The following is a 14,610-nucleotide window of genomic DNA, read 5'->3' on the forward strand; positions in this document are numbered from 1 at the left end:
AACCTTTGACTAATTGCCCGGGCCGTCGTTTACATTTGACTAATTGCGCCGATCTAACGGCCCGGGCCGATCCTGGTGGAGATGTCTCTAGTTCAACGACACTCGTCTGCTCGTAGCTTAATTGGCGCGCGCACTGCAGTGAAGTCGAATACCTCCTCTAGTCGAACCTAGGATACTTGGCGCCACTCGTGTCAATGGAAGATATAGTGCGCGCTCAGAGATGGCTTTATTGAAGAAGCTCCGATGTATTTGTATTAAGTAATGTTCAATTCCAATGCTTCGTCATAATAAGTTCTCGTATGCATCGTCTATGTGCAGCCCTGAGGCGTTGATGGATATACCAGGAGCCATTCAACGCGCCTACGACCATCCCGTCGTCCCCTGCCCAAAAGCGCCTTGGAAGTACTCGCTGTCGAAGTTTCCCCAATCCGAGCTGCTTGTCATAAAGTCGTCCGAGGCCTGCTGTTGCGACGACGGGGCCATCGTACCCGACGTCGGCGGCGCAAAGTCCCTGGCCGACAACAGTGTATGTGGCCGGGAGCTTACATCCATCGAGTCCGTGCCCATCGGGGTGAAGAAGCCGAAGTCGGTCCGCTTGGCCAGCCCAGCCGTCAGGGCAAAGTCGATCGTCTCGCCAGGCCGTGAGGGTGGTAGACTCGACGGGCCGTGATCCACCTTGGGTAGGCGGATGGGGCACCCATTGAGCAGCTCCGGTATGGTGGGACTCGGGGGGTTCTGGGTAGCGCTGCCATCCCTATTGGGCGCCAGGCTGGCGATGGACTCGCCCAGGAATTCGAGGAGATCCGAAGTCCACCTGAGGCCCTGCACCAACCGGCTATGGAATATGTGCTTGAGCTTGTCGTGTTCCGGCATCTGGACATGTTCGCACACGGCCCGGAGCAGTGAAATGTCCGCCTGGACGGCCGCATCGGCTTCTCCCGTTTTGAAGAGGCCGGCCAGGCGATACGACGCCAGCTCGAAAAATGCGACCATGGGATAGTTCCCGATGATGCTGGCGAGCAGGCCCAGCCTTTGCGTCGTCGGGGGCAGATTGCATACGGCGAGGACCAATCTCAGGCTTTTCCGCGCCAGCTCCAGCATGCGTTCCTGGCTTGCTTCGCTGCGGCGGTCGCACCGCAGCACCAAAACCTGCGATACGTGGAAGCCGTAGACCAGTTCCAGCGTGATGGGGTCCATGTCTTCCACTCCGCCCGGGGACGGCGGTACGGATTTGGCGTGTCTCTGTGCAAATCTGGACAGAGAGTTGCTGAGTTGCTGCACCTGCCGGGCCCGCGCATCGGCACCGAGCCCCATTGCCCGGGAAGTGTACAAGTTCAAATAGATTTCTTCCCAGATATTGGCCAGCTGGCCCGAGGGATCGCTGAAGGGCCGGTGGTCCGAATCGAACATGTGCAGGTCGCAGGGAAGGCCAGTCATGAAGACACGCTGTTTATCCATGGTGTAGAGTACCTGAAATACCCGCTGGCGAACCGCACCCGCTGCATCAGATTCACTGCTTTCCCCCCATGGCTGAGGTTTGGAGCGGTGGAGGCCCAGAATCTTGCCGGCATTGCAGGCTGCTTGGCAGACCCGCTGGGCCACAGTGTGACTGTAGAAGTCTCGGGCAACGAGCACCTACGGAAGTCAGTGTGAGATGAAATGCGACAAAGAGCCTGGACCGGCTTGGAGGAGCTGGCGGGATATGACCAAAAAATGCATACCAGAGTGATAAGAGCTTGCACGTTGACCAAACTGGGTGTTGAAAAGGCACCGAGATTGGCAATCGCCCGGTCGCAATTCTTGAGAAATGAAGGCAAGATGTCGTCATTCATGCCGCGGGAATTGGACTGAGAAGCCCGGGTCGCCTGTATCTCCAGGCCAAGCTCCAGCAGAACGATGTTGTTGATGATGAGAGCCCAGGAAGTGTTGTCTCTCGGAGAATGCTCCTCGCTGTAGTGCGCCTCTATGGCCGAATGCAGTTCCGCCTCGTCGAAGATGGGCGTTCGCGGGTTGATGTTCTTCAGGTAGCCTTGGATGAACAAGTTGGCCAGCAACCGAGGCGGGGTGGTGACGGGATTCGCGTCGCCCAGTACGGGAGGCTCTGGGCGTCTTGACTTGAAAGGGAACTCGTCCAGCTTCTTCTGGAAAGTGACGCGCACATACGAGTCGTGCAAGGCACGCGTGATGTAAGCCGTTTCCCCATCCCTGCCCGGATTGTCGCCGTGCTCGTCGGACCCGAGAAGAGGCCCGGAGGCCTGGCGCAACAAGGCTTTAACCAAGACTAAAGGCGCCGGGTAGCCATATACACGATCACCCTCGTCCGACTCGGCTGTCTCGAATGTGGGGTGTTCCGAGGTCGAGGGCCCGTCGGAGTCTGGGGTATTGGGCTGATCGAAATCGAGGGGTTCGGAACTAGGAGGCAGGCCCGGGATCTGACTGGTAGAAGGCCAAGATGGGACGTTGTTGAGAGAGCCGCCACCTGGAGGCTGGGCGGCGACGTGGTGGATAAACTTGGTCAAAGAAGCCAAGGTTTCGTCAACATGGTCTAATCGCTTCAAGACAACGGTGAAGTCATCGCGGCTGCTCGTTCGTCGATTGGGCGCGCAACGGTTAGCCAGGGCGGCGGGAGACGGGCGACGAGCGACGTTGCAGCACGAAGGGGCTTGAATACTTACAGTTGCTTGGTGTGGTTGACACGCTTGAGTGTGGAGGAACTCGAACACTCGACGCGCGACCTTTTGCAGTTGGAGCATTCGGGCTGCTTCCGATCGCAGCGGACTTTCCGCAGGCGACACTGATCACAGGCGGCGACGGAGGGCTCGTCGTTGTTGCCATTGGAGCGGGCTCGCTTGCGTCTGCCAGCTGTTGGGTTGGTGACAGAGGCCGAATCGCTGTCGGGATCGGGCTGTGGTGGTTGAGAGTGGGAATCACGTGAAGTAGGCGGAGACGCGACCATGATACCAACTTAGCCTACTGGGCCTGGGGGTGGGGGTTAGTGAGTGTTAGTGGACCACAGCGTTGGTTATGTTGGTTGAGGACCAAGCGTCCAGGACCACTTGGAAGGGACGGGACGGGACCCTGAGAGTTAAATTTACCACTCGGCCAAGCGATCGACAGTGGGGCCTACTCCGGGTACGTTATCTTGGTCTGTCTGTGAGGTCCAACTTACCCCTTTCGGTTTCGAACGGCGGAGTTTCACAATTGGACATCCGGTTCTTCACGGTGCTCTAGACGGGTGTGGCCGCCGACTACTTTGTGGTTGTGTAAGGGTCCAGGTGGAACTGAGCCTTAGGTGAGATTGGAACCATGGTGTGTAGGCAATCAAAGGCTGACATGTGCGGGGCTGCCTTTTGTACTACCCTGTCTATGTAACGGGAAGTAAGCTCTGCAAGTGGGACCCACTCCAGATCCTGCAGTGTTTATCTTCTTTTGATCCGAGTGGCCAGCATCCGTACGAGTATCGTAGAGCTCTTGTAGGATGGCAGGCAGGCCGGCCTAGACCTCAACTCATGCCAGGATATGACTCTACAGGGATTCACACTGAGAATGTCGGATATGGCACACCGCCTTAGGCGCCCGGGACAGAACCCGGCAGAACTGCTGAAACCCCACCTGCCGCCTTTGCTCTAAGTTCCCTAGTCACGATCCAATCATACAAACAATCTACATGCCCGCCGTCAGCCCTAGCACCGTACTCGGAGCAGGAAGAGGTAGGAAGAGCCAGGAAGATGACAGCACGCAATGACGGCAGGACTAGGTCTTATACGCTCTCTCTTCACGTGAAAATCCCCACCAATAAGCGGTCCTGGACTTATCGCGTCATACGGAAATGAGGAGGCAAACTAGGATCTGACGGGTCTGGCTATTGCCGACTTTGATCTGGCATCATTTCAAAGCTCCACCTAGATTAAGTCTATGGTAACGAAAGCACCCGGTCCGGCCCGCGCAACCTCCCTCCCCCCACATTGTATTAGCATCCCACGCGAAAAACATGGCCATTCTTCTCACAGAGCCACCCGGATAATCACCTTGCCCTGTACGCGCCCGGTGTTCAGTCTCTCGAATGCCTCGCGGACCTGGGTGAAGTCGAAAGTGCTGTCGATGTGGATCTTCTCCTTGGGCAGCGCCGTGGCCTCCTTGAGCCACGCCTCCTTGTAGACGAGGTTGATGCAGGTGTACGAGGGCCCCAGCCCCAGCCGCCCCCGGACGGCGCGCCAGACCATCTGCGGGTTGAACATGTAGGTGTAGCTGCCGCCCATGCCCAGCCGGTCCGTCGACGTCTTGTCGCCCACGACGGTCACGTAGCGCGGCGCCAGCCCCACGCACTCGGGCCCGCCCACGCAGTCGATGATGGCGTCGGGCCCGTACTCGCGCAGCCGCCCCGGCACGCTCGTCGTCGTGTAGTCGACGACCTCGTCGGCGCCCATGCTGCGCGCGAAGTCGGCCTTGCGGCCCGAGCACGACGCCACGACGTGCCAGCCGCGCTGCTTGGCGATGTAGCTGACGTACATGCCGCAGCTGGAGCTGCCGCCCAGCACCGCCAGCTCCCCCTTCCCTTTGCCCTTTTCCTGGCCCTTGCCTTTGCCCATGTAGCGCTCCACGGCGGCGACACAGGTGCTCGCCGTCAGCCAGACGAGCGGCAGCGCGGCGGCCTCCTCAAAGGTCCAGCCGGCGGGCTTGGGCAGCACGACGGCGCGGCCGGGGCTGCGGGTGTCGACGCGGATCGTCTCGCTCAGGCTGCCGGTGGGGAGGAAGTAGACGATGCCGAACACCTCGTCGCCGGCGCGGAAGCCCGACTGCGCGCCCGCCTCCTCGACCACCCCGGCGAAGTCCTCGCCCACGCCCTTGTGCGCCGGCATCATCCAACCCGGCAGGGACCCCATCAGTGGGAAGCCCATCAGCTGGCCGTCGATGGGGTTGAGCGACGCCGCCTTGGTCCGGACCCGCACCTCAGTCGGTTTGAGCGGGGCCTCGTCCGCGGGCAGCTCCGTCTGGTGGAGGGCTTGCGGGTAGCCTCCATGGGTGAAAGTCCACGCCTTCATCTTCTCTTCCGATTGGTAATAGCGCTTTGAGCGGGAATCTTGGCGGGCTGATAATGGCTAGCGATAAGAGTGCGCCAATCGTTTTGTTTCTTTGTCGTTTTGTTCTTAGTTTGTTTGGTAGGGAACCGGCTTGACCTCTGATCTTAATGTAGTTGGACCCAATTTGATGTGCTTCTTTAGTGCTTGTATTTAATGTAGCTTGACTCAACTTGATGTTCTGCCTTAATCTTGCATTCTGCCGTGGGTGACAAAGAAAGTCCTTGCTTCTAAAATCAGCTGAATAATTCTTGGGGGGCATCAGCTTGGGAGTTGGGCCTAGACCCCCAAAGCTGACTGGTGGGGTCCAGCAAGGGGGCTTGGATGCAAATGAACTGGAATGAATACTAAGCCGACGGAGGAACTCAATCCCATTCAATCCCCAACCAACCCCTGGCCTAGCTGCTGACTACACATCAACGTACTGTCTCGGGTGCCGAAACCCGAGTTGATCTACCCACTTATTACCCGACATAAATCCGGCTTATCGTGACGGAATATTTGCAATCGTATTGAAACGACAGAATTCGAATGTGCATACTTGCTTTTTTGGCATAGTGGCTAGTCCGACAATCAAGAGTCTCATACGCTGGAACCTTGTTGGGTAAAACCGAGCCCGACTTGGGTCGTATATTGCCAAGAGGTCCTGGGTTCGAAGGGATCATCGTCTTTCCAGGCTAAGCTATTGCACATTGTCGCAATAGCCGAAGGGTATGTGACTGGTTAAACGTAGAAATATGAAGCCCATTAGTTCTCGAGATGTTGTACCGATTGCTTTACAAGATGGATATGCTCGCTCTTTCGGCATAGTGGCCAGTCCGGCACTTTACAAGAGGATACCATCATTGGAAAGCAGGTGTCACGTGCACTTCGACCAGCTTAGCCACTCCCGCGAGGAGGAAAAGCATCTCCCGTTCCAAGTTGAAGCCCCATTCTTCAATTGCAACCTCTAGAACGATCCCTGGTTCAGGGGATTGATTGAAGGGCTCGGCGAAGAGGACGACGAGTAGATATGAGGACAAACAGGTAGTCTCAAGCTTCGCCGATCGATAGTATCTCAATATGTTACACAAAAATATATATAAAATCTCAAGCAAGTGCAGTGTAGCCTCGTGCCTAGGAGGAGCATGGGGATCACTAGCCTTTTACGGGCATATGCAGAATTGGCACAAGGCGCCAAGAGGCGGAGAGATGGATGACAATGCATATGTGATCTCCGCCACAACTAACCAATCGTACGATCGTATAAAGCCATTTCCAAAGTCTATAAAAAGTCAAATATCTCATGTCGCCATGAGAGTTGTATATTGCGATACTTCTAGTCAAACTCTAATCAAACTCTAATCTGGTCTATAGACAAACCCCAAGCTGACGAAAATTACATAAAGCAAACTATCGACATAGGAAAATGGTTATGAAACGATTGTGTGCTAAAAGCAATGAGTGGAAGTCTGCTTGTTCGCCCCATGACAGGTCTCGGACCTGCTTAGTTGACCAGGTTCTCCGCGGCCAGCTGCTGCAAGGTCTGGTACTTGGCAGGGAGGAAGTCGAAAGCGTAGGCGTCCTTGAGATGGTATACCATGCTCGCCTCGAAGTTGAGATGGTAGGGATCCTCGAACTGGTAGTAGTCTCGGTCCTCCGCGCTGGCAAACGTGTTGATCCAGGAGTGGGTAAACCCTTTCTACAAGCGCGAAACGCCAGGTCAGCTTGTTTGCATACAATTTTGCAGACTAATGAGAGAAGAAGACTTACGTTGCGGTGAGTAGGAGAGTTGTTGGTACCGCCGGAGACGGACAGGATATAGGGCTTGCCATTCTTGAGGCAGTTGTCCTTGAGCAACAGGAAACGTCTGGTGACCTATTCCTTGCGTTAGCACATCTTGTTAAGCAATGCGTCCCTTTTAAGGGGTTCTCACATCATCGACATCAGCCTGGGTCTGGTTGGCCAGGAAGCTGAACGAGACAAAATGGGTGATCTGCCCCTTGGGCGCAGGAGGACCAGGGGGGCCAGGGGGACCAGGAGGGCCAGAAGGAGGAGGGGGGAGGAGGAGGAGCGGCGGCGCCAGTTGATGCCATGAGGGCACCGACGGTGGCGAAGAGAAGCTGTTGGAACTGCATTATGGATGATAGATGATATTCGGCTTAAAGAATGCTTGAGAGAATTATGCGTGAGCGGATTGGAAAGACAACTCTATAAGGATTAAACAAGTCTTGAGCAGTGAGTAGCAGGAAGAGATGAGAAAGAGAAGATCTGAAAGAATGTGATGCGGATGATGAGAGATAGAAGTCCAACTTGAGCGGGATCTAGACGTCGTTTATATAGCCAACGGACGAGGAGAGACCGTCTGGGTCTTTCTGTGTTCACTTCACCACCATTAGAGATCACGAGGTATCTACATGGCCTTTCAAAGGCGCTAGGCAGGCTAGAAACAAGTTCTCAGTCATGAGTCTCGAGGAGGATTCTGACTATTGACACTCCGCCCCAGCATCTGACTCCTGCTGAGCACGTCTTTTGGTCGGACGGATCAGATCTGGAAGCCACAATCATGACGGCGGTTGGACATATCGATTCATCCACGTGCAGCAGGGGTCCTGTCTACCACTCCCATGGTACCGAGTCTGGTTGGCTGCCTGCACGTCCCCTGCATTAGACCGAACGCCCAGGCCGGGATCAGCTGAAGGATGCAGTCACTAGGGTCAGATAAGCCCACGAGGCCGTCAGCTGGGAGGCGAGGCGGGTAGGCAGGTCCAGCCTCACTGCAGCCCTATGGAGCCCTAATTGAGAGGCTGCAGACAGATCGACGTCGATGCGGTTACACTACGTTATCTAAGCATAAACTCATTTGGTTGAGCTATGGCGCGGGCAGACAAGGTTTACCCAGAACATTGGTATGGACCATCACAGACGTACAGACACGAACATTAGAAGGCGGCAAGATAGGAGCAAACAGTCCTCTGTTAATTATGGGCCTGGGTACACGGCACGACCAGCTGATAACCCAGAGGGCGGAATCTAACCCTGCCCAGTGGCTTGACTATTGGACTTTGATCCTTAGGCCGGGGGCTGATGTTGTTTGTGTCAGGAACATGGGCTCCAATACGTACTTAGCTAAGCAAACTACAAAGCGGAACGAGATTGGAAATCCAAATATAGATGCATCAGTGATGCCTGGGTTGGTCTTCGGGGCTCGCGCGCCGAGGCCGATGCTCGTGGGACCCACTTTTGGCACTCGGGACGATTGAAAGAGGCGCCCGGCCGACAAGCTGAGACTGGCCCATGGCACATGCCCTGAAAAGGGATTCAAAGGGATCCAAAGGAACGAGCTATTTGTCCGTAGCCCCAGTCCAGTCAAGCTACGTTCAGCGCAAACTTAGCTAGTTCAGAGCGTACCTAGACCACCACCACCAACACCCCCCTGCCACGCGACGCGCCACACTGACTGACGACACTCGGGACAGGCTGCGCAGCTTGACAGGTCCAGGCAGTAGCCATCAACTCAGGCGCCTCCAGCACTCCACAGGGCAACCATGTCTGCTAAACAGGAGCGGCAGCCTGACGAGGTCGGAACTGAAGCCGGCGCCAAGGCCGCTGCTGACAATTACCCTCATGGCATCAAGCTGGCTCTCATCATGGGCTCGTCGTATCTGAGCATGTTCCTTGTCGCCCTGGTAAGCAATGCAATCCCCTTGGGAATATTGATTGATCACTACCTACCCGCTGACACGAGGCCCTCGGCGACACCGAAATGTAGGACCGGCTTATCGTGACCACCGCCATCCCCAAGATCACCGACGACTTCCAGTCGGTGACCAATGTCGGATGGTATGGCTCCGCCTACCTCCTGACCAACTGCGCCTTCCAGCTCTTCTTCGGCAAGCTCTACTCGCTCTACAGCATCAAGGCCGTCTTCCTCGTCAGCATCCTGTTCTTCGAGGTAGGCTCCGCCGTCTGCGGCGCCGCCCCCAACTCGACCGCCTTCATCGTGGGGCGCGCCATCGCCGGCCTCGGCAGCGCCGGCATCTTCTCGGGCTCCATCTCCATCATGGTCTACTCCGTGCCCCTGCACCGCCGCCCCTTTTACCAGGGCCTGTTCGGCGCCATCTTCGGCCTCGCCAATGTCATCTCCCCACTGCTGGGCGGCGCTTTCACCGACAGTGCCGCCACCTGGCGATGGTGCTGTGCGTCCCGCCTCCTCCTCTTGCCCCTTCCTTACCCCCCATCCGAGGCTGTCGTAACAGGTGGCTAATAATAACAACCCGGGGGTTCTCTGCAGTCTATATCAACCTACCTCTGGGAGCCTTCTCCATAGTTTGTATCTACTTCTTATTACACATTCGAGACCAGCAAATCGCCCCCCTCCCTCTGCGGCAAAAACTCGTCAAACTCGACGGCCCCGGTGTGATAGCCCTGCTTGGCGGCGTGGTCAGCTTGTTACTCGCGCTGGAATGGGGCGGCACTACCTACGCCTGGAGCAATGGCCGCATCATCGCCCTCCTGGTGGTGGCCATCCTCCTCTTTGTCGCCTTCGCCGCCATCCAGATCCGGTGGCCCGACACCGCCACCGTCGCGCCCCGCATCTTCTCCCAGCGCAGCATCCTGACGGCCAGCACCTCCATGTTCTTCACCGGCGCCGCCATGATGACGACCTTCTATTATTTGCCCATCTGGTTCCAGGCCATCCAAGGCGTCAGCGCGGTCCAATCGGGTATCCGCCTTCTGCCCCTCGTCATCGGGCAGGCGCTGGGGTCGCTCGCGGGCGGCGTGGCGATCCAGAAGCTGGGCTACTACACGCCCGTGATGCTGCTCAGCATCGTTTTCATGACCGCGGGATCTGGTCTCCTCACGACCCTGCAACCTGATACGGCGGAGGGGAAATGGATCGGGTAAGCAAGGACCTGTGGTTGAATTCCTGAGCGAGACAAGACTAACAAACATGGAAACTCGGTAGATACCAGATACCGTTCGGTGTGGGGCTAGGAGTCACCATGCAGGCCCCGCTGCTGGCCGCGCAGACGGTGCTGGAGCGCGCCGACGTCCCCATCGGCACCTCGCTCATGTTCTTCACCCAGCTCCTGGGCGGCTCCATCTTCGTCAGCATCGGGCAGAACCTGTTCAACAACTACTTCGTCCGGTACCTCCGGGGCACCCCCGGCGTCGACATGAGCACCATTCTAGAGCAAGGGGCAACCTCCATCACCAGCATACCCGAGCCCACCAAGGGCGTCGTCGTGTCCGCCTACAATGAGGCCCTGCGAAAGGTCTTCATTGCCGGCGTCGTGATGGCGGCCTTGACCTTCGTCAGTGCCGCCGGTATGGAGTGGAAGAGTCTCAAGAAGCCGGCTCCCAAGGCGGATGTCGAGAGCAGTACCAAGGGGACAGGGGGCGTGACCACGGACGGATCAACGGCCGGTACCTTGTCTGGGAAGAACGAGGAGAAGTTGTAAGTAATTTCTGGTGAAATGGAGGTAGAATGAGCAAGCGTCCCTGGAAGAATGGACCTCAAGAAAGGCGTACGGTTGGGTTGGGCTTTTTCTTTCCATAACATAGATTGCGGCAATGGGATCCTATAAAATTTGACCGTAATAGACTCAGTGTGAAGATAATTTGACATGGACTGTCCTGCTTTGTTCAATGTCTCCATCAAAACTTCACACGCATGGGTGTAGATGCAAGCTGGTCTGATGAGCATCAATTTGTTTCTTATTCACTCCCGTAAATATCTTGCCATCACAGAGAGTAATGATGTAAGTCCAGAGTGAAGACAGATGACCACATTATGAGATAGATTTTGGTAACCTGCAATATACTCTACGTGTTCGTCAGGTAGTCCCCGAATCTATCTGACCAGCACGTTGCCCTCGAGCGCCCACTTGACGCGGGCGACTCTCTCGTAGCCCACCATCCACAGGTCCGTGTTCTCCTTGCCAGCCCACACCACATTCAATACGGTAAAGTCGGTCTGGACACGCAGCACGGGCACGCCCACGGGGTCCAGCACGTCGACCCCGGAGCCCGTGGCCACGACGACGTAGCCGCTGCGCGCGACCTTGAGACCGTCGGGCACGCGGTCCTGCGCCAGGAAGACGGCGCGCGCGTTGCTAATACCGCCAATGCCGCCGTTGTCGTCTGGTGCTACGTCGGCCGCGTACACGGTGCGGCGCAGGTGCGACACGTAGCGCAGCCGCCGGTCCGCGTCGCTCACCGTGTCGGCGCCGCTGTCGGTCAGGTAGACGGTGCGGCCGTCCGGGGCGAACGCGATGCCGTTGGGCTGCGTCAGCAGGGCGTCCGAGACCACCTGCGTCCGCCCCGTCGTTGGGTCGTGCCGGTATACCGCCGGCTCGAGGTGCAGCGTGTTGTTGCGGTGCAGCTCGGGGAGTGAGTAGCTGTACCCTGTGTTTGTGTACCCGATATGTCAGCCAGGTCTCGCGAAGAGAGAAGGAAGGGGATGCTTACAGTTGTCCGTGAACCAGATTTCGCCGTTGGGCGCGACGGCCAGGTCGTCGCAGGTGCCGAAGTTGTAGCCGAAGTAGTTGTTCACGATGGGCCAGACCTTGTTGCTGGTCGCGTTCAAGGCATACAGGCCGGCGACGTAGTCGCTGCTGTGCGTGGCGGATCCGCAGTAGTATATCAGCCCCTTGTGGTAGGCGGCCCCAATGCCCAACAAGGGCGGGTCGGTGGTCAGGTTGCTCAACGTCGGAGGGTCCTGGTTGAGGTCGATCTTGAGCAGGGTGGGCGGCGGGCGGAGGGGCGAGAAGAGGATGATGTTGAGGTCGGGCTCGTAGACGACTCCCTCGTGGGGGATGTTGCCCACCTCGAACATGACCTCGACGCTGGGGCTGGGCCCCAGGATATTGGCGGCGTGGTCCAGATCCCAGACGAGGAAGTCGGCCGTGGCGATGAGGCCGAAGGTCGAGTCGTTAGGGACCCTGGTCGAACCGTACGTATCTACATGCCCTGGCGTGGTAGCGATTGTCCTCTCAAAGCCTTCCGGAAGAACAGCGCCATAGTTCTGTATGCACAGGATCGACGGGAATTGAGTCTCGTAGTGGCCTACGCAGGGTTGTGCGATACCCTGAGCCCCGACGCTTGCTGCAGCGCCTAGATGGGCGAGAACGTGTTGCATGACGGAGCTGGTCAACGACGTTGTTACTCGTGTTGATGGACAATGGTTATGAATGCGGCCAAGGATTACTTGATCGAAATGTGCTGGTGAATTCCACGAGCGTGTCGCTGTAACCTAGCTTGATATCAGAGCCAACTACATCATGGTGCCTCATCTGCACTGGGAAATTAGAATAACATGTCACGGCCAGCGCTGGTCACTGTCCAAGATTTCCACTTTCCACGCAATCGATATCACCGGATGCATCCCCGGTTTATCGGGGCCGCGCAGTCACTAGTTTTCATAGCTCGGGTTTCGGCGTGCGTGGCCGAACCCATCGCACCCACCCCGGTTTCTTGCAAGTCAGACTGTGTTACCCGACCGGCCTGTGCCGCTCAAGCATGGCAACTCCGATGAGCATGATCGTTGAACTGCTAGGTAAGCGATCCGATCCTCCGACGGCGGGCGGAGAGGTGCGAAAGAATCGTACCACGACAACATCAGTGGTTAAGGACTAGGCATAAATATTTATTCCAAGTTAAGCCCAGCTCGCCGACAACCTTGGAGTCTAATGCTGAGCATCTCCGAGTAATTGAACATACCTGAAACATACATCAATAGTACACACGGCACAATGGGCTCTCTCGATATCCCCAAGACGGCATACCCTCCGTTTCCCGACACCGGTTCGCTGCGATCTTTCAAGTCCGTCCCGGTGACTCCAGTCCTTGGAACCGAGTTCAAGGATGTTGACATTACTGAATGGCTACGAGCCCCGAATTCCGACGAGATCCTGCGGGATCTAGCTCTACTCCGTGCGTCGCTCTCTTGGCACTGCCTACTTATTGATTTTAAACTAATCTCCATTTTGGCCTGCTGAAGTCGCGCAGCGTGGCGTTGCCTTCTTCCGCAACCAGCACAATGTCAATGATGAGGTCCAGAAGGAATTCTGCCGGCGGGTCAACGAGCTGTCGGGGGCTCCCAAGGAGAACGGCTTCTACCGCCACTCGCTCTTGGCCATGCACGGGGCCGACCCGGAGATGGGCAAGGTCGATCCGGACCGCCTGAAGTCGATGCATCTTGCCGACACCAAGGGCATGCCGAGGCAGAATCACATCAAGGAGTGGCACACGGACTCGAGCTTCGAGCCGAACCCGCCCACCTTCACCGTGCTGCGTATGGCGGTGCTGCCCGAGACTGGCGGTGGTTAGTACATCCCGAAGAGAAAGAACAGGGGCGTATGGCACTGACGCACCAACAGACACCCTGTGGGCCTCGGGCTACGAGATCTACGACCGCCTCACCGAGCCGTACAAGCGCTTCTTCGACTCGCTGACGGCGACGCACTACAACGACGGCCTCTACCAGTACGGCCAGGCCCACCCGGACAAGATGTTTAGCGGCGCGCGGGGCGCCGCCGAAAACGTCGGCCTCGAGTTCCGGAGCCACCACCCGCTGGTGCGGACGCACCCCCTCACGGGCTGGAAGAGCATCTTCGGCTGGGGCGCCAACTGCCAGGGCATCGACGGCGTCACCGACGACGAGTCGCGGCAGCTCACCGACAAGATCACGCGCCTCATCCTCGACAACCAGGACGTGCAGCTGCGCTTCCGCTGGGAGAACACGGGCGACCTCGCCATCTGGGACAACCGCTGCACCTTCCACTCGGCCACGAGCGACCACTTCGGCGTGGGCCCCCGGCTGGGCTGGCGATGCATGACCATGGGCGAACGGCCTTTCTTGGACCCCAACAGCAAGAGTCGCAAGGAGGCGACAGGGGGCTGGCCTTACGTGTTGGAGAACCCGAAGTGATTCCCAGTAGCATAGGAGGGCAGCCGGTTTCACACACTCTTTACGCCCAAGTTGCAGATTGGTGTAGATATTGTTTCCGTTACTAGGTAGTCACTTGGAATAAAAAAGCAACACCACCAGAAACCTCCGCTTACATCAAGATACGTGGGATCATGACGGACGGAATGTTAAGTACATCTTGAATTTTTACCCAAGTTCGACGAAACACTTCGGTAGACAACTTCCCAAATGACGCGAAATACTTCCATGTCGAAACTCGTGAGCTCATTGACGCATTTCGTTCCGGTTGCGTTGGAAAGTCATGATGGATGGTCTCGAGGTAATCCAGGACCAGGCGTTTAAAATGGTCAAAAGCACGGACAGCACGTCACGACTTTGCCCGTGGCTCAATCTTGGCTATAATGAAGATACCAGCTGTGTCCCTGGTCGGGTTTGTCGTACCTTCGGCGCTCGGCTGCGAGCCGCGAGCAAAAATCAGACCGGGATTACTTAGCCGACACATCTGGCCAATGATGGTTCGATATCCTGATGGCTAGTAAGTGGGCACTCCGTTCCACTGAACAAGTGAATATTGAGTATATCTATCTATGTTATATTCGTGCCCAGTAGACCGCTTGA

The 14,610-nt window shown here is 56.9% G+C and overlaps 5 protein-coding genes across 5 annotated transcripts; 1 reads left to right on the forward strand and 4 right to left on the reverse strand.

The window, feature by feature from the left end:
* Positions 1–360: 360 nt before the first annotated feature.
* On the reverse strand, positions 361–2,956 carry PG985_003511 (uncharacterized protein; the record flags this gene model as incomplete). The annotated part of the gene is made up of 3 exons (XM_066823280.1): positions 361–1,635; positions 1,722–2,580; positions 2,676–2,956. The coding sequence occupies 3 exons, from the start codon at positions 2,954–2,956 to the stop codon at positions 361–363; spliced, it is 2,415 nt and encodes an 804-aa protein (XP_066686440.1).
* A 1,048-nt stretch (positions 2,957–4,004) lies between these two features.
* PG985_003512 (uncharacterized protein) lies at positions 4,005–5,042 on the reverse strand (the record flags this gene model as incomplete). The annotated part of the gene is made up of 1 exon (XM_066823281.1): positions 4,005–5,042. The coding sequence occupies one exon, from the start codon at positions 5,040–5,042 to the stop codon at positions 4,005–4,007; it is 1,038 nt and encodes a 345-aa protein (XP_066686441.1).
* A 1,522-nt stretch (positions 5,043–6,564) lies between these two features.
* On the reverse strand, positions 6,565–7,195 carry PG985_003513 (uncharacterized protein; the record flags this gene model as incomplete). The annotated part of the gene is made up of 4 exons (XM_066823282.1): positions 6,565–6,759; positions 6,831–6,935; positions 6,994–7,030; positions 7,095–7,195. The coding sequence occupies 4 exons, from the start codon at positions 7,193–7,195 to the stop codon at positions 6,565–6,567; spliced, it is 438 nt and encodes a 145-aa protein (XP_066686442.1).
* Positions 7,196–10,914: 3,719 nt separating this feature from the next.
* Positions 10,915–12,201, reverse strand: PG985_003514 (uncharacterized protein; the record flags this gene model as incomplete). Its single annotated transcript, XM_066823283.1, has 2 exons — positions 10,915–11,468; positions 11,532–12,201. 2 exons carry the CDS (start codon positions 12,199–12,201, stop codon positions 10,915–10,917), a joined length of 1,224 nt encoding a protein of 407 aa, XP_066686443.1.
* Positions 12,202–12,814: 613 nt separating this feature from the next.
* Positions 12,815–13,992, forward strand: PG985_003515 (taurine catabolism dioxygenase; the record flags this gene model as incomplete). Its single annotated transcript, XM_066823284.1, has 3 exons — positions 12,815–12,995; positions 13,063–13,386; positions 13,442–13,992. 3 exons carry the CDS (start codon positions 12,815–12,817, stop codon positions 13,990–13,992), a joined length of 1,056 nt encoding a protein of 351 aa, XP_066686444.1.
* Positions 13,993–14,610: the final 618 nt, after the last annotated feature.

This window comes from Apiospora marii, assembly GCF_038362585.1.
Source record: "Apiospora marii strain CBS 49790 chromosome Unknown utg000003l_segment0_segment0, whole genome shotgun sequence".
Taxonomy (NCBI): domain Eukaryota; kingdom Fungi; phylum Ascomycota; class Sordariomycetes; order Amphisphaeriales; family Apiosporaceae; genus Apiospora; species Apiospora marii.